The 19,018-nt window shown below is 38.1% G+C and overlaps 1 protein-coding gene across 5 annotated transcripts in view; it reads right to left on the bottom strand.

Moving 5' to 3' along the window:
- The window catches only part of Prex2 (phosphatidylinositol-3,4,5-trisphosphate dependent Rac exchange factor 2), a 301,528-nt gene that overhangs the window by 26,648 nt on the left and 255,862 nt on the right, over positions 1-19,018 (bottom strand). For all 5 annotated transcript variants that reach the window (XM_029482876.1, XM_021163512.2, XM_029482881.1 and 2 more), the window contains 2 exons: positions 9,242-9,308; positions 8,817-9,007 (listed from right to left, as the gene is read on the bottom strand). In XM_029482876.1, coding sequence (XP_029338736.1) covers positions 8,817-9,007; positions 9,242-9,308 — 258 coding nt within the window. The remainder of the gene's footprint in view (positions 1-8,816; positions 9,008-9,241; positions 9,309-19,018) is intronic.

Below are 19,018 nucleotides of genomic sequence, written 5' to 3'. Positions count from 1 at the left end.
TCACACTGTAACAAAGAACTCACCATTCACACCTCATCCATGAGACTGTAAGAAACCAAGTTATGCAACCATTTACTTCCTTTAATAGCAAGTAAGTAACAGGATCCAACAATTTTCTGATTCAAAACCCAACACTCTTTTCACTGCATGAAATTCATATCACATAGTCAATGTCTTTAGAGTTCCCAACACCCATCACTCAACAACCACAATCTTGGGCCCCTGCATTTGTATTTTATATGTATTGTTTTGATACAGATCTATCCAGGAGGCTCAGATTGCTTTTAAATTGATGTAGACCTTGTCCTACTAAAATGTGTTCAGGATTAGAAGGGTACCAGTTTTGAAGCACACTCAGGTGTATCAATTGTAAAGCAATTAAGTAGTGAGGATACACTGATGCATAATGTGTCCCTTTCTAACAGGGAATTGTATTCTGCTGTAGAAAATGCCCTGCTCTGTACAAAGCATGTTCCATTCCCTCAATGATCACATGTACTCTTAACTTCTAATTATATTTAATCATGATGCACAGAGCACCACTGTTCAAAGTCCCCTGATGAGTGGAGCAAAGCACCCTATTGAAGAAGCCAATTTGTTCTTGTTGCATGGCTCTATTTTTCCTCTTTGCTTTTATTACCTTACAAGGAGGAAAATTGTACACTGGGGGGGGGGGGGCAAAAGCAGCATGTTAACCACCGAACAATCCCCAAGTGGCTGCAGTGGTGCTCTAAGTAAGAACCTCTGCAAAATTAATATGGAAAGGCCAGATGCTGACCTATGGATATGTCTCACTCCATGCACTGTTAGCAAAGCTTCTGTGACAAATAAAATGCCTGATAAAATTACTACACATTAATGAGAATTTCAAAATGACAGTACTTATGTAATGGAATCCCCTTTCTTAATGAAGCACACAAATGCTTTCTTGTGTGTTAAAAAAAAATTCCCAAACTAAGTCAAATTGGGGCACTGTTTTTTGTTTTTGTTTTTTGTTTTTTGTTTTTTGTTTTTTGTTTTTTTTTCCTGAGGCAACCTCTGGGCAGCTACTGGAGTTTTCAGCGTTGTCACTTAACCCTCGTCAAACAGACATGCTTGGTGAAATCTGCTATGATGTCTAGATTGCATCCTTAGAGGGCTGGAAGGTTAATGGATCAGCAAAGACAGGACAGGCAGAGCATTGCATTGTGAAAACCAAGGAGGCAGAGTGCAGGAGTGATGAGCAACAGCTAGGGCAGGATCCTGACAGCAGAGATAAATTGACTACTCCACTCCCTCTCTACCTATCTCAAGGCCAAAATGCAATGGTGTTTAAAGGGCCATGTTTCCAGCATTACACAGGAAATTGAATGTGAAATTCTCATTAATGATAATGACACCTTCTATTACAACTTCTAACACAGACTCTTGAAATTCTATTTGATTTTGCATTGTTTTTGTCTGTTTATTTGTGAGAGGGTCTCTCTGTCCTGGAACTCACTCTATAGACCAGGCAGACCTTGAACTCAGAGATCTGCCTGTCTCTGTCTCCCAAGTGCTGGGATTAAGGGCATGGTCCACCACTGCCCAGCCTCCATATATCTCTTTAAACTTAAGTTTAAAATCCACCCATTGGCAAACACGCACTAATCTTGACTCCTTCTATTTCAGCACACACAAGTGTATTTCTAACCAGCCCTGCTCACTGGGAAAGTCAACATCAAGGTGTTCACTGTCATTTGGCATCGGGTAACTGAGTACTAAGGCTCTCTGAGGAAGTATTGGTTGTGCAAGAATCTGTAGGAACATGAACCTGCTACCAGGTACTCTCAATATTGTGCATGTATGATCTGCTTCTCCACATTATACACTCCCAGGCTTGGATTCTCTCTCCCGTGCATTTCATCTCTACTTTGCTTTGGGAATTTGACTGGATACACTGGCTATGGACCCTGAGCATCTGCTGCTCTTCAGTACCACTGACTGGTCCTCACTGGGTTCTTTCATTTCCCGCTCAATTCTGTTCTTATTACCCATAAGTTTCCTGATGCCATGACTATGAATGGACACAACTAGCTATGGCTCTTTAGCATGGCAACATAGATGATTTCTTTTGACTAGGTTCATCTAAATCATTGAATAGGCCTTGGTTAGTATGTTTCTACAGATTCTCCATGGCTTTTATTGTGTTTGGGTCTTAAGGGTCTAAGCAATGGTTGCATGCACTAGTAAATAACAGCAAGCTTATGTAACTACAGTTCAGCTGGTCTCAGCTTCTACAGGGGGCAGCTGGTTACTCTTTTCTTACCAGGCCTTCTCCTGGATTATCTTAATCTTTTCTCTTTCAGAAAAATTTAACCCAGCTCAAATATATTGCTTGGAGCCATCTCTTTCTCTTTTTTAATTAGTGTTACCGCCTTTTTAACAATAGTCAGAAATTTATCTGATATTTTCTATACTTGCTAATTGTGATTCTATCAAAGGGCATAGAAAATCAGCATATAACGTGTTAATTGAGCATCTGAGGCACAATCCCCTAAAAATGTAATTTTACTTCCTGTGGAGATCCTGACTCTGTATCCTTCCCTGATGGTTAGTGAGGGTCATCAGTTCCTCTCCATGGTGGCTGATTTTGGATGTCCGACTTATGGGGCTTGACAGCTAGAAAAGCTACATTGATTTTGAGTCACTCACTGCATTTGTTCCTCACAGTGCTCCACAGACTTAAAGTAACTTTTCCTGAAATACCCACGTGATTTCATCTTTGACTGACATGGTTGGGCTGCCCCAGCTGTGGCTTCGAGGACTCTGAGGAGCACTGGCACCTGTGGCTGTAGCAGAATATTTATCTAACTGGCTGCATTTCCAGCTAACTAAGTAGGCAAAAGGCCCTCTCCTGAGAGCCGAAGTACCTTTCTACTACCATGTATGTCAGAACTGCAGGTCCTCCCATCTTGAGACTCCAAGCCTCACATTGCAGTGTTGGACATAGATATGTTGCTTAGCCTTCTCTTATTTTAATGATGGAAAGTAACTATGTGAAAGTGCTTGTTTTACATATACTGACATTTTTTATTAATATCAGAGAATTTTTGAGGCCACTAGACCCTTATAATAATAAAATTCTCAGGAATTCTGTATTGTTAACCTTTGTTTAAAATACATTTAATTTTAAGAAAATAATGGCTATTTCAAGATCAAATAATTTAATGCATTAATTTATCAAGATTTAACTCAAGTAAAAGCAGTCTAATTGACAAGACAGTGACATCACTAAGTAAAACAATTGGCGCCTTCATCTTTTGCTATCTTCCATGAAATATCTACTCTCCTCTATTACTTTTAGAAATTACATACACCTGTGTTATTTATCTGGTTATCAGATCAGCAGAAATTTCTGTGGTTCTTTGCTTATTGGAAAATTCTGCAATATTTAAGTTACTTCGAAGGAAGAGAACTCATAAGACAAATTGACATCTGAGTTATGAAAAGGAAGCATTTCCAATCTTTTCCCAGAACACTGTCTCTGTGAGCCGCTTTATTGAAGTGCATAGATTAGACAATAGTTGTAAAGCTTTTGTTCCATGGGAAAGGATGTTTCAATTAACCATCCTTTAGTGATTTAAAATTCAAGCATTTTCACTAATCTTCCTATTAATCTCTTAAAGTATATTCTTCACAAAATATAAATGGATACATTTGAACCTTTTATTTGCTTTTGGAGGTATTTATTATTTTCTATCCTACATATAGACTCTAACCTTCACATAGAAGGTCCCCAAGAGAAAACGGTGCATGCTGATATTATTTTGTATCTTTCTGAGTCAGAATAGGTAAGGCTTTGCTGCCTGCTTCTTGGGACTCTATGATTTCCTAAGCCAGGTTACCTTGAATGCTCTATTTTCGTAAGAGTCTACATTACCTAATCCAAGCCTATTTGTCAATTTGTCCTTTGATGTCATATTAATGACAGAATAAAATATCCTAAGAAATAGTCCCTCAAAAGTTCAATGTGGTTGTTACAAATAGTTGATGCTACCTGAGGAAGACTTTTGTAACTTTTAAACCAAAATTCACCATATTGTTTATCTTTGTTTGCAATAAAAACTATTCCATTGGCAGCATTGCTAATACCAATTTCCTTGGAGTTGCTTTTATATTTCACTGTCTGGATTTGATTTCCTTAATAAAAACTGTAGTCATACTTTGGGTCTTGTACCATGCTTACACATCGGGCTTCTGTTGGTGGTTGTAGAGAAGAGCATGACCCTATGACTCCAACCCAGTCTTGAAATGTGAAATAGGAAAAGACATCTCAATTTCCCAATAAGTTACTTATAAACGTATTTTGGAAATGGATCCTTTTAAGTTTGATTCCCAAAACTTTATATATACATTTTTTTTCTACAGCTATTAATAAAAATGGCCTGCTGCTGAATATGTGTGCCGAAAGAGGTCCCTCAGTATTTGTACTCTAACAATGACAACCAGCTGGCCTTCACATGCACTGTGCCCTTCTCACATTTGTGGGCAGTTCTTCACAAGGAGGATTATGATACAGTGTGTGCTAGGAGGCCTCAAAGGCTCTCTGACTGCTTCCACTGATGAAAGGCTAGGAATATTAGCTAAAAATGGGTGTCCCAATTCTTAAAGAAATCTAGTCTCACCAGAAATCATGGGAACAAAAATGGCATTCCTTTATACAGAAGAATTTGACCAGGTACTTCACAAACCTGTCAAGTTCTTAGCACTGCACTCAAATCCCTTACTGTCTGCTGGCACAGCCACATCAAGATCCCATGGATCACCTAGTACTAAAATTCAGATCAAGATGAGTACACAGATAGGTTCCTAAAGAGACCCACTATGATCACAGACACCTCGCCGTCACTGGGAAGTTTGTAAACGTGTCCTTTCATGAAGCTTCCTACTGGTAGGTTCCCAGTGTCTGACAAAGCAGGCTCTATCATAGAAGAAGAGAAAAGCTTCTTTGTGGACCCAGAGAGAAACATATTTGGGTTTTTGCAACATTTGTAAGATCCTGATTTCTATTTGTTAAAGGGAAAATGATGGCTGTTAAGCAGAGTAGAAATAAGGAACACAAACAAACAAATGAACCACTAAATGGAAGGCTACTACAATGAAAAAATGAAAGAAACATTTAGATCTCAGTCGCAGTTGCAAGCTTTTTGATTGCCTGTTACAAATAACTAGTGTGGGTATGAAACAGAACTTGAAAAGCCACAAGGCTGATTCAATACTATCAAAAGGTTACTTTTGGGGAAATAAAACTAATTCAAACTCTAAGACAGGTAACAACACAGTATAACTAACATATGTCTCTGTAGGAAAAGAAAGTCATAAGACAACGAATATTTTCATTTGTTAGGTGTAAATTAAAGCAATACAGGAATATAATTGTCCCTCAATTAAGAGCAATATGCAGATGAATTCCATTGCCCTCTGCAGACAAGATAAGGAAAGCCACCCGACTTGTGTTATAATGAGAGTCATTTGTTTTGGAGCCTTAACTACAATGAAAGCTTTATATTTTGTGACACAGTAATTCTAACTAGAATATGGGCTATTTTAACTTAAGAGACAGCAACATATAAAAGCGTGCCTCTGTGCTAGTATTATGTGCAACTGCAGGGGGAACCAATAATCATTAAACAAGAATTTAGTAATCAATGGTGGGTTCATGAATTGCAATATTAAACGGACAGGTTGGAAACACAGCTTTTGTGCTGCTACAACAGAATACAAGAGACAGGGTAATTTATAAATACATTTAGTTCTTAAAATGGAGGCTCAGGAGGAAGTCCAGGGTTGAGGGGCTTTTACTAGGTGAGTGCAGTCTGGCTGTGTGATCTCCTATTGAAAGCAAATGGACAAGAATCAGAGAACTTACTGTAACAACCCATTCCTACAAACTTGCCCACTTAACAGGCATACACTGAACTCTTCCTAAGACCGTCATGCTCTGATAAAGTGCTGTGCAAATGTGTAGTGCTGGATAGAAAGCATGGGAAGACTCACAATGGAAGAAGAAGTGGACAGACAAGGAGGAAATGCCAAACATGTCCACTGCTTAAATCACTTCTAATCATATTTATATTTTTTAAATGGCAACCTTGCTCTACTCAATGGCAAAGGAGAGCTAATTTACCAGGGAGAGGCAGTGCAGAACATCAGGGACAGGGATGGACACCCTGGGGGAAGATCAATAAAAACAAAGCTAGGCTAAGTGCTATGGGATTTTCATAATTCATCTTAAACTCCATTCTCTTAACCCTGCGTATGCATTACTAAACAATGCAGAGGTTATGTTGATCGGAATTAAGCCTGCCTTTCCTTCTAAAACCCACATTTTTGCTCCCAATAATAAAGTACTTAGACACCCACCCCTTTACCCAGTAATTAAAATGCAGTAAAGTCATTCACTATACAGTTTGCCTATTTCTCATTTTTATTTTAAAAATAAATGTTAAAGGTATCTTACATGCCATTTGGTTAACGCTGAGCTTGCCGTCTTGGTGGGAAAGACTGTGATTCCTTGTTTAGTGGCTCGGCAGGTGTGGGGCTGCTTCGCTTCCTCTCTAGCTGCCTACATTAGAATTACTACAGGATTATTTTAAGAACAGCCTTCTGTGGAATTTTGAATCCAATATAAATTGGCACATATATTATCCTACTGAGAAAAATCTCTAAGCCCTTCACAGGAAAAAAAATGAAAATTTATATGAAAGTCCCAAGTTAGTCTGCATATTATAAGATAAAATCTAATTTTCAAATAGTTTTAAGTTGAAATTCAGCATTTGTCAACAGTTTAGTAAATACTGTCTGAAGGGAATGACCCAAACCCTTATTGATTTTTAATTGTAAAGGTGGAGAAAATCATACTTTAAAAATTTTTCGATGCTATTTATGATTCTAACATAAAAATCAATGAATATAGAAATTGTAAAGGAGTTGCTTAATGCTGACAACAGCCATTAAACTCTAAAAGTGTTTGTAGAATGTCTGTAAAAGTAATTTGGACATTCGGTTATGATTGGTAGCATTAAATGGCAGATTGAACTTCCTTAAATTTCAGTAAACCAGTGCAAGGGTAAGAGCACTGTTTTCAGATTCGAATTTACAAGTGTTTATCTACTTGTTCTGCTCCTCTGATAATTGACTGTGAACTACAGAATGCAAGAACACAAAAAGTCAAGGTGATGCCATCATTTTGGGTCTGCCATTGACTTTTTGCTACTCCTTAAACCCAGCTGGCATACTCCTGCCAAAGACTTCTTGTTCTGTCTCTGTAACTGGATGGCTCTGTCTCATACAAGTGAATGAATGGCTCCCTCACTTCCTGAAGGCCTCATGAATTTGCCCAGCCCTCAGAAGGTAAACCCCTTTTTCATGCTGGCATTTTCTACTACTCTGACCTCAATTCTGGAGTCAATCCAAGTGAAATACAATGTATTTTTCCTTTATTGTCTATCTTCCACAATGCAGTACACACATACACTATATACAAGTGGGGCCTTTCTCTTTTGAATACAGTAAGCCCAGCAACAGTAATAGTGTAGAGACTTAATCAGTGCTTAGTGAACACAGACAGGGCGAAGAATGAATGAATGAGAACAGACTGAAAGAACAGGGAGTTATCAGAAAAATTGTTTCTTTGCTAGTAAAAAGATTATGCAATATGCCTTGAGAACTTGTCTTGACACATTTCATACATAATATCATACTGGGCTTCAAAGCTTTGCAAATGTCCTGGACTGTAGAACCCACTGCCTTGTATGGTACTTCTCTGCTTTCTGTAATCAATTATCCTAATTGAGACATCGCCTCCATGGACTGGTTCAAATCTAATGCTCTAAAAGATCAATTGATTCCCTCTGAATCCTGTTCATTACCTTTAAATTTCCTAAGTTATATTTTCTTATACTGTAGTTTTTGTTGTGCTTTCATTCTTGTTATTTTTACCATTAATTTTATTAACTGGTATATTGTCCCTATTTGCTAATCATGCTTGTCTCCAACATGAACACTCTTACTGTATGGTGTCATACAGCACCAGTTATAACACTTTGCATGGACTAAGGACCAAATAATGAAAATAAATAACCACAGCCTTCAAAGTCTACATGGCCTAACACTAAGAGAGTCTATGACATGAGGCCCTATTTAGATTAAAAGGAAGACTGAAATTCTATCTTATTATTTCCATTTAGAAGCTTTCACTTCTAGAAGAAAATGAGAAGGAAGGAAGAAGCAAAAATGAAGCTGAGTATGATGGAGCTCAGGCTGATGCAGCTGCCTTGGCTGCCCCAGACAACACAGTTGGCATGCTTTCTCATGAAAAGCATATCTTATCAGGTGATCTCCTGGACCATCACTTTGCTGACCATGGGAGGAAAGCAGTCAGATATCTCCAGGAAGACTGTGCTCAGGGCAATTTGGCTCTAGTGATGTAAGTACCTGAAGGACAGAATGTGTGTTAAACACCCTGAGGAAACTAGTTTTGGGCCCTTTAAGTTCAACTCCAACTAGGAAATTCCTGCATTGAATATGAACGATGTTCATTTTGAACATAAAATACTAATATAGTGATTCAAACATGAGAGAGATACAGATCTCAGCTATCCTGGCATAAATAGAGGATTGTGTTAATTGGTCTGTTTATAGTTAACAAAACCACAAGAATCCAAACCAAAAAATATCTCAAGTTGTACCTGAACACATCTGAGTCATTTGAACATTTGAGTTTTAATTCAGCCAGTCTGCCATATTAAATACGGATCAAGAAAAATGCCAGCAAGGCAGAGAAGTTCACATACCGGTGCACACCACTGCTGCACATGATGATGTGACAGGCACCAAGCCTGTCACACAGCTCTGAAGAAACTGACAGCAGTCCGACTCCAGAGGCGCTGCACGGTGTGTTCACACAGGCAGCGATGCGTTTGGATCTGATAAATGAGGTGATCAGCCGGTAAAGTTCATCTAAAGCATTGAGAGGCTTCATGAGCTAAAATGAAAAGCGAGGGACACAAAGCTCAACAGGCTTAGAAGTCCATTTGGGTGGCATGCAATTCAGCTGTCCCAGCTTTCACAGTACTGGCCTAAAATATCATATTATGATGGAGGCAGCAGTTTGGGGATTGTAAATAGCTACAGTCAGACAGTGTTCAAAGGAGCAGCACAAAAGCTACCAGGGATGCAGGTGAGGAGACTGGATTAATGAATGCAATCACTGTTTTACCTTATCTATGTAGGCAGCTTTAGATGTGGCATTCGGTGGGGAATTTGACTTGTCCAAGTAGAATGCCCTGAAAGAGTCCAAAGGAAACCATTTATTATTAAAAAAAACAAAGAATATAAAATGCACGAAGAAGATGTTTTGTTTCCAACAACTGTTGCTTAAAGATCAATAGATGAGCAAGGGCCCTGACAACAAGGTTCATCAGGGCTATGCAAAGGCAATGGTTATTTCTTAAAAAAAACAAAAAACTGGTAAGATGGTTCACAGGAGAAAAATTACTTCCTAAGTCTGTGTTCTGACCCCCCTAAGCAGGCTGTGGCCCACAGCAATAATCTCATAATTAGTAGTAGTCTTGCTTGCTGTCTACATTTCAAAAAGCAACATGGTTCGATGAAGTTTTACAAACTAGATTAGGAAAGATAACTCAGGACAATTTCCAAGTTGACAATTACCTTCACTCTTACTGAGAATGAGTTTCTTCTTTCCTAAAACAATGGTCAAACTTCTCTTTGAAAGAGCTCGAATATAATTAATTCAGTATCACAAGTTGGTTATTGCTCACTACAATTTCAGCCCAGGCACCACCTGTAATTGAGTGCCAAGAGCAAATAAATGACCATGAATACAGGATGAATCAACACCAGGTACTGCTTGGTCCCAACGCAAGGGTACAATGACATGATACACAGACACCCCTCAAATACCACGAAGATGGCTCCAATGAGCCAGTGAATCAGTGTGCATTGCAACCACACGACCAGGAGCAAAATCAAAAGGGATTCAAGCACTGCTAAATGTTTTCCCTAGATTTCCCAAGCAGAAGACAGCAATAATCCACAAGGAAGACTCTCAAGAATAAGGAAAAAAAAAGCATGGATCCAGTGTGGGGCAAAAAGATGCAGTGAGGCTGGTCTATGGGAAAAATATCCAAGAAAGGCTAGAATGGGTAGGTAGGGCCCTGTGGGTCCTTGTAAGGAGTCGGGAGCCACTGAACAGAAGTTATCAGGCAACATGACTCATTGCCAGAAAACTGACCTGGCTGTTTAATCAACTTATCGTTATGCCTAACACTTCAGGAGCCAGAAGTTCAACATATGTTTCATTTCAAACACATGCGGCATAGTATAATATGAAAACACACTACCAACCTTTAACATACTGTGGTATTTTGCCCTTTGTTTTACTCTTACATAAATAAAATATTACCAAGATTGCCACAGACACCAGGAGTACATTCTCCTTTACTCTTCTGTTTGTGCCGATGGCTTAGGTTCTTTCCCTAGAACAAATACCTTCCAGACTCCTAGATGCTCACATGCATGGCTGTCATGCTAAGGCCATCACAGATCCCACTGCTGGCTACTGCCAGAGATGGCAGAGAACAGGTGTGTGCATTTCTATCTTCGTGCTTAAGGACTTTCAACCTCTGGCCATTTCATTTGAATTTGTATATATTTGTTAACCAGACATGTTTCCTCTTACTGGTCTGCTCCTATTCTTACTTTTGTATAGTCTTACACTTTCTTTATACCCAGTCATTAGCTATTACTTTGGGGTCGGTGGTGAGACAGGAGTTCTCTGTGTAGCCCTGGCTGTCCTGAAATTCACTCTGTGGACCAGACTAGCCTGGATTCAGAGATCTGCCTGCCTCTGCTTCCCAAATGCTGGCATTAAAGGTGTGTGCCCCCACCACCTGGTCCATAACTATTACTTTTACAAAGAGTTAAACTGATGGCTTAATGCTTTCATTTTCAGTCCCACACCTTTCTTATCTTAGGTCCTCAAGAGTATTTAATTTTTAAAATTGCTTATTCAATTTATATTTTCATTCACTGTCTTTTAGTGCATATTATACCATAAAATTTTAGAATCTAGATCAGCAGTATTTGCCCATCAAAATTGTTTTCAGTTTAAGATCTGGAGAAACAGGTTTTGTGGTATGATTATTATTATTATTATTACTAAGAACTAAGGGCTCCATTTTACCCCATCTCTGTTCTATAGTTTAACCACTAGTGTTTATATATATATTTATTTTTTTAGATCCAGGTAAAGCCTCAGACTAAAGTTTTCCATGGGAGAAATCTCATTTTCAGATCTGAAATGGCTGTAGTCACCAACTCGAATTTTGTCTTTCCACCCAAATGTCTGCTTTCTCTTGTCACTCGCACTAGACACATACTTACATCTTTCAAAGTGTACTTAGTCCCCTCTCCATAGCCTCCACCCCACAACACACTCTTTCCTTTTTATATCTATCTATACTGGTAGCCTTTTAGGTGGTTTTCTCAGTTAAACCTTCCAAGTATATAATTTGTCCCTTGGTCAAGTATATAACCTAGACTTTATTATAAAGTTTACTGTTCTAATTACCTTTTTTATTTTCAAGATGTATATTCATTCTTATTTTACTTCCGTCTTGAAAAAGTTAATGTTCACCACCCGTAATACCTCTTCTTTATGTGACTACAGAGGCGTGTTTGCTTATTACTATAATGTCTAGAACCTGTGACAGGGTCATCTCAGTAAATATTTGCAAGTATACAATAATTATATAATTCATATTTTGCTCCATTTTATGCCTTTATGGCTGATCTTATGCCATATTTTCAGAATTTCAGAAATATTTTCCTAGGCTGTTTTGATGGAACAAATGCTTCTTAGGCCAGTGGTTCTCAACCTGTGAGTCACAACCCTTTGTGGGGTCGGGAGTGTGTGTGTGTCACATATCAGATATCCCACATAACAGATCTTTACATTGCAATTTATAACAGTACCAAAATTATACTTATGAAGTAGCCACAAAATAACTTTATGGTTGGGGGTCACCACTACATGAAGAACTGTGTTAAAGGGTTGCAGATAAGGAAGTTTGAGAACCACTGTTCTAGAACATACTTATTTTCAGTGACCAATTTTTTTGGCTGTCTTTCTTAGGGTTGGGTTTTCTCATGACTTGTGGAATTACATATAATGTTACTTGAAGTGAGAAAAATTTAAATTTAGTTTTATTTATTTTATGTAACTCCATCATTAACTTATGCTTCTTTTTAAATCATTTTGTGCCAAAATTATAATTTTCTCTCCTTCACATCAGAGGTTTGAGTACTATATTTTGGAGACATCCAGAAGACTATAATCATATCATAGACCCAGCAAGTGATTAGCTCCATTCCTAGTTTAGTGGCTTTACTTGCTTCATCCAATCATCTTCAGATCCAGCATTCCCTGAGTGACAGTCTCAAACAGGGAGGACTACACATTTCTATCCTTCACCAAGAAGGTGAATAGACAAGTTCCCTATGCCTGGTCTCAATTCGTGGGGCTGGCTCTAGACATCTATATGGACATCTAGAGCCTAACAGTGACCATCCACTGTCCTACAAAAGCTGCCCCAGCCTCTCTGCCAGGTCCAGATCCCAGCAGTTCACAGGTCTCAGGAGAGACTCCAACACATCACTTGCATTTCTGTGGCCATTTGTGATCTGATGTGACTTATATATGTATTTTCTGTCTTCACATTTGATCTAGGAAAGCTATAGACTCAGAATGTATGTAGTAATGCAAAGTTAGATTCTCTTCCTGTCCACCTATCCTTTCTTTTACTGCATCTGGGCAGAGAAAGCAACATGGTGAAGAAAAGGACTAAAGTTCAAGGGCAAACTGCTTAGCCTTTCAGGAGCCCAGTGTCATCATACGGGTGGCACAGTGTTGGTGTATGAAGTGCCTAGTTCTATGATATGCAAATAGGACTTGTATAACAGACAATAGTGACTACAAGTGCACACATTCGTCAGGATTTCTTGGCAGTGTTTTAGTCAAACTTGGTTCCTAGCACCCATTTCTAGCAGCTTGCTTCTGCCTATATCTCCAGCTACAGAGGATTTCACAACTTCTTCTGGTTTCCTCAGGTACATCCATGTGCACATACCCACACATAGGTACCTACATATACACAAAATTATAATAAAATCTTTTTTTTAAATAAAATTAAGACCAAAGACATCCTGCTGTTCCTGGTATCACCTAAAATAATCTACAACTATTTTGTTCCATTACATTTTGAACTACTGTGTTCAAAAATAAAAACTAAGTTATGTATTTAAAATACAGATAACTCTACGATCGTGACACAAATAGAGGTTTAGGACTGAAAAGAAATGAACTGTTTTCAGGTTAAAGAAGAAAAGTTTCTCCTTTAAAAGCCATGATTGAAACTTCAAACCTGCTATCTCTTGAGTCAGCTAGGAGAACAGTGTTCTATTATAGTAGCCCACAGCTTCATCTAAGGAGAACATCCTTTAGGAAAGATGCCAGCACCAATGGTTGGCAACATTCCAAGAGAATGTTCTCTAATAACAGACAAAACCACTTTAGGTGAGTTATAGGCCAGTGGTGGAATTCTTGCTTATCCTGGCATATATAATGCAAGTTTGGGTTTAATCTTCAGTACCATAAGAGAAAAAGAGAAAAATCTGCCACTAACTCAGCCTTTTAAGGACAGGTTAGATCATGACAGTCTAAATCTGCTATGTTCAATTACAAGTGATTTTACAGAAATCTCCAAATATCAATTCTGTAAAATATTAAAAGAAAAAAATCCCCCAAAACAATTCATATTGAAGTTAAAGAAAAACAACTTTTAAATTCACAGCATAGCCCACACCAAATAACATCATTTAGAAATCCCTTTCAACTGCTGTATATATAACGAAAACGAAAATCAGTAATGATAAAACTTGACTACTTCAAATAGTCTTACAAATTAAAAGTTACTACAGATTCAAGGTTAAATATTTGACTCATAAAGATATGTTCCTATAGTTAACACTTCCTAATCAATAATGGAAGGGAAAGGAATAATTATGAATAGTTATTAGTGTATGGCTATCAACCAACTGTATTAATCAGCAATTACTAACAAGCATTAACGGTATATTTATTGTACAATATACCAATTCACTGAATAGGTCCAAAGAAAGTAACCAGAAACTACATAGCTACTTCAATATTCCTATATGTACAGTCAACATATCTGAAAACATAATTACTTGTGAAGATGAGAGTGTAGACCTGAGGTAGAAACTAATGTTAGGAAGTCTTCATCAAATAAAAGGTTGTTCAACAAGGTATTTCACCTACCAGGTAGTGAATTTGAGTATCATTCAGAATATGACAAACCATGGACAGAAAATAATCTTGTAATGTACTATCCTTAATTATAAAAGTCCGGAAATGTCTCTTAATCAAATTTTATGGAGGAAGTTAATGGTAAAATTGGATTAATGCCAAAGTTGATGTCATTTATGATGCTTCTAAGGTGAGTAAGAATGAAGTCATGGTTCTGGTCTGAATATAGAAAATCTTATTAGGACAATCTTGAAAGTGTTGATGCCAGCTTGGGAAGGCTGGCCCATGTCAGTTTCACTATCACAGCTATCAAAAATGAGCGGATTTTTATATGATCCTTGTAGTTGAGCCTCATAGAATGAAATAACAATGAAAAAGTAAAATCAGCATACATTTCAATAAGTAGTTAAACTTAAGTTGACATACACACATATACATGTACATGTACATACATACATACATAAGTCAAATAACTATGCTAAAAGTAAACTTGGTATAGTCTGCCTACCATGACCAAGAAAGTAAGTACAGGTACCTTTGTAATAAAGACTGACTGTAAGAAGTAACTCCAAAAACTCAGTGGATCAATAGAAGGAAGATCCTAAAGGTATGATTTAAGAGTTGGATTTGGATAGGATTATAACAGGTCACAATTGTAAGAAGCATTTTCAATCGAAGCTTCCCCAAGAATAATGTAATTGCCAAGGCGGGAAGATAGAGCCAATACATCAAAAGAGTGAGTTCAATTAAGGGTGGAGGGAAGGGTATTTGGCAAGGTGGCCAGATCTATGCTCCGAGGAAATGAAATATCAAACTTAAAAAAAAATAAATAAAGCTTGTCGGTAATTTATTAAAGTGTGAAGAGGTCTCAAAAGAAAAGTTCTGTTACCAGCTACAGTAAGAATGAGTAGGAAGAAACACATGACTGCTACAGTGTGGTGACTTAGAGCATCAAGAGACCCTCAAAATGATAAGGACCATGCAACACTATAAGAAGACCTTGGGGATCAAATCAGCAGCTACTGCTTGCCACAGGAGGAAGAAAACAAGAGTGGATAGGTTGATTAGTCTATTCACTCATCCACGCTAAGTATTAATTTATGAATTAGAATATTATACACTCTCAAATGGGTAAACAGTCCAGATTGTAGCTCAGCAGGATCAAGCTGTGCCCCAGTGATGATCCATTTTCCCACAAAGGCTGAAAAGAATTAAAGAAATAGATTTAGTCTTGAGAGACACAGAGAAGTTAGATCAATGACAAAAGTGACATCTTCTCATTTGTCATTTGACCAGACAATTTTCCTTTTGTTTTTTTCTTTTGGTTCTGAGCATGTTGGAGGGGAGCCAGTTTCTAAGAGAGATGATGAAGACATGAGAGTCTCTTAATGTTTTATAACAAAGTAGAAGGGCATTCTCCAGCCAAGACCTCTGCTGTAATCTGGCTTTTTTTCCCCAGATGATTATTCATGAGATCATCATTCTATTTATATATTTATAATCATGGGCAATGAACTGACTGGCAAAAGTAATCCAGATCTGCCCTACCTTAAACTCCCAATAAGTTCCATTAAAATCTATAGAAGCAACAGCATCGTGCCATCATCTCCTAAAATGTTTCCTAAGGCTGTGACAATTCAGAAGCGAGTTTCATAAACACCTGCAGACCTCTAATCCTCAAGGAAAGGTGGGAGAATTAATACAGTTGGAATTATGGGTATGCAGACATAAGAAAATTGCTTCCAACACAGCTTATGGAAAGAATACATGCATAAAGAGAAATCTGCAAGTAGCCAAAGTCCCATGTGTCTCTTTACACAACTCTATTCCTTAAAGGAGAAGGATCAAAGGTTAGTCTGAAAATGACCTCTAAAAGCTTCTCTGTGGAAGAACAGAGACTCTTGTCACATCTGCGAGGTTATGTTCAACTCCTAGAAAGCTAGCTGCCCAGGAAGCTTGCATGAAGGGGAACAAAAATAAATCAAGGACAAAACAAAATCAGTAATGGCTATCACAGAACAGCCTTGCATAACAAGTTCTGACTATAAATAACTTCGAATCTGGCCAAGTTTATTCTGACAGAAAGCAGAGGCTCCACTGACCACACCCCTTACAGATGCCATCCATATACCCCTTTCTCTTTCAACTAAAACGTTCCCCAAGGAAATCAACTTGCCAAACCTGATCCCAATGGACTCTCTGTTAAAACCATTCTCCCCACTCCCACTGACAACTTTGCAGTGGCCAACTCTTGTAAAGGGCACCCCGCTGGCTTTAAGGTCTTAGTTTGAGGCTGGTACCTTGTTGGTAGCATATTTTTCTCACCAAACATTAATATTAATATTTTCTCACCTCCTTAATATTCTATTCATCACTAACATTGAAGCACCTGTTTCCTGTATTTTTCTCTGCCTGGCCTCACTATTCTCACTAAACATTCTCCTGGATCGTTTTCAGTTCCTCACATTACCACAACCTCTCCAAACTCCAGATTCATGTGTTTAGTTATCTGTTCTTAACATATAATTCATAAGGCAGAATGAATGTCAGGCACTGAGGATCACATAATAAAGAGAAGACAGTCTTTAACTGCAAAAAACTAGCCGTAGTTTAGGAAGGAGAAATAAGTAGATAATTACTATCTTCCTTAAGAAGCAAAAGTTAAAGGAGCAGAAGTTCAAAGTCATTCTTGACTACACAGCAAGTTCAAAGTCAGCTTGAAATACATGAAACACTGTTGCCAAAACAAAATGAATTAAAAACAGGCATTTGAAAAATAATACAACTATTAACAGTGCTTTACTTTGTCTTAGCATCCAAAAATTCCAAAGTACTACTTGTCTTAATGAACAAGGAGTGACCTTAGTGCAAAGGGACACTCTAAGCTGAGGTGTGGTTTACATAATAATCACACACAGTAGGGCCACATCACTGTAAGGGGCATAGTAAAATTAGTCCTCTGTGGCTGTGCAGGTTTCTGTATCTGCTGACTTAGATTCAATAATAGCTAAACTTAGAACCTTAATACATGTCTGTTATCAACAACAACAAAAATAAACAGAGGATTGTGGCATACACACATAATCGGGACAAATGAATAATGTTACCTGCAGGAGAAAATGGATACAGCTGGGGATAATTATCTTATGAAGCAAATTAAATCAGTCCCAGACAAAAAGCTTTTTTGTCTCATTTGTGGGTCCTAGATTTTACATAGATACATGGGACATGAAGCAAGAAGTAGAACTGTCTAGGGGAATAAACAAGGTGGACTGATGAGACAGTGAGGGAAAGTGGGGCGTATGTTAAATACGCATTGCATGACAATGCCTGTGTGTAATCCAAGTAGCATGCACCATAAAAGAAACAGCACATTAGTTTGTAAACTATAAAGCAGAAGTATAATGCTCTGACTACAGAATTTACTTTCATTTTTAAAATTGCCTTTCATGTAGGTCCCAGAAATTTGAACTCCATTTCTCTTCCTCTTGCTCCACAGCTAGCAATCCTACCCACTGAGTCATCTCCTCAGCTCTCCACATTGGCTTTGCTAGTAAAACTTTTAACATTGCTGTATCTACATCCTTAACTAAATTCAACAAATGATTGTTATTATGTGTATAAGTTATGGCAATAACTCTACTAGATGTTTGTTAGGGAAACACTTCTTTTAAAACCTCTTCTTTCCTTCCCGTGAATGCATTTCTGAAATTGGTTTTCTTTCTCTATGAAGGTTATTAGACTAAGCATAGAGCTGGCTCTAAACCACACTATCATTGCAACCTAGGTCAGATGTGTTAAAGCCAGTCCATTTCCCACCTAAATAACTTTAGCTATTATCATATAAGACATTTTGACCAAAGCATAGATAAAGTTAAGTTGAGAATTCACTATTTCATTCTTAAATTTTATTTTAGTTGATGACAAAGATTTATTGGCAATTACTTAACTCTACTACAGAATTTGGTAGCATTCAAGGACACTGAAACATTTCTTCCCACCTTATGGCTGTATACAGCATAAAAGGTGCTTATAGCTCTCTGGCAATGTTGCTCATGGCAGATTTGGGTAAGCAGCTTTCCTGTCTTTGGGTTAAATTTAGGACAAGGAGAGCAGGGACTGGATGTCCTTCCAAATAGTTTTTCATGATCACCTCTACCCTTTTATAGTTTGCTGGGTGTCAAAAGGGGCAGTGTCAATGTTTAAATCACAGGAATGTGGCTATCGGCAGGCAAGGTCCTTCCTGGCCTATTCTGCAGAGCTCTTGTATGGAGGTTAATTCTTCCTAAGTGGGTGGTGAGGCCAGTTAGCCCAGAACCAAGCACCTCAGAATTACTTGGCACTCATACTTTTTCCTCTGATTAAATTGCTCTGTAGGAAACCCATGAAACTTATCTTCAGACCAAAATCTCTAGGATTGGCTACTCTGCATGCTAGGCAGGTTCTGAAGACTGCTCACACTTCTTCTCAGCCCATAAATCATCACTATCTCCAACAGAGAAAGGAAAAAAAATTGTAGACATTAAGAGCCTGCCCCAAGTGATGTGGCTATTCAGGGGTTCTAGGCGGGGGATTGGGCTCTGATTGTAGTGGACTCCAGTGGAGAAATGCAGTCAGCGAGCAGATCTGTGCCATCACAGGCTTCTT

Source organism: Mus caroli, chromosome 1 (genome assembly GCF_900094665.2).
Source record: "Mus caroli chromosome 1, CAROLI_EIJ_v1.1, whole genome shotgun sequence".
NCBI lineage: Eukaryota > Metazoa > Chordata > Mammalia > Rodentia > Muridae > Mus > Mus caroli.
The sequence above is the reverse complement of the archived record's forward strand: the minus strand, read 5'-3'. Positions and strand labels throughout refer to the sequence as shown.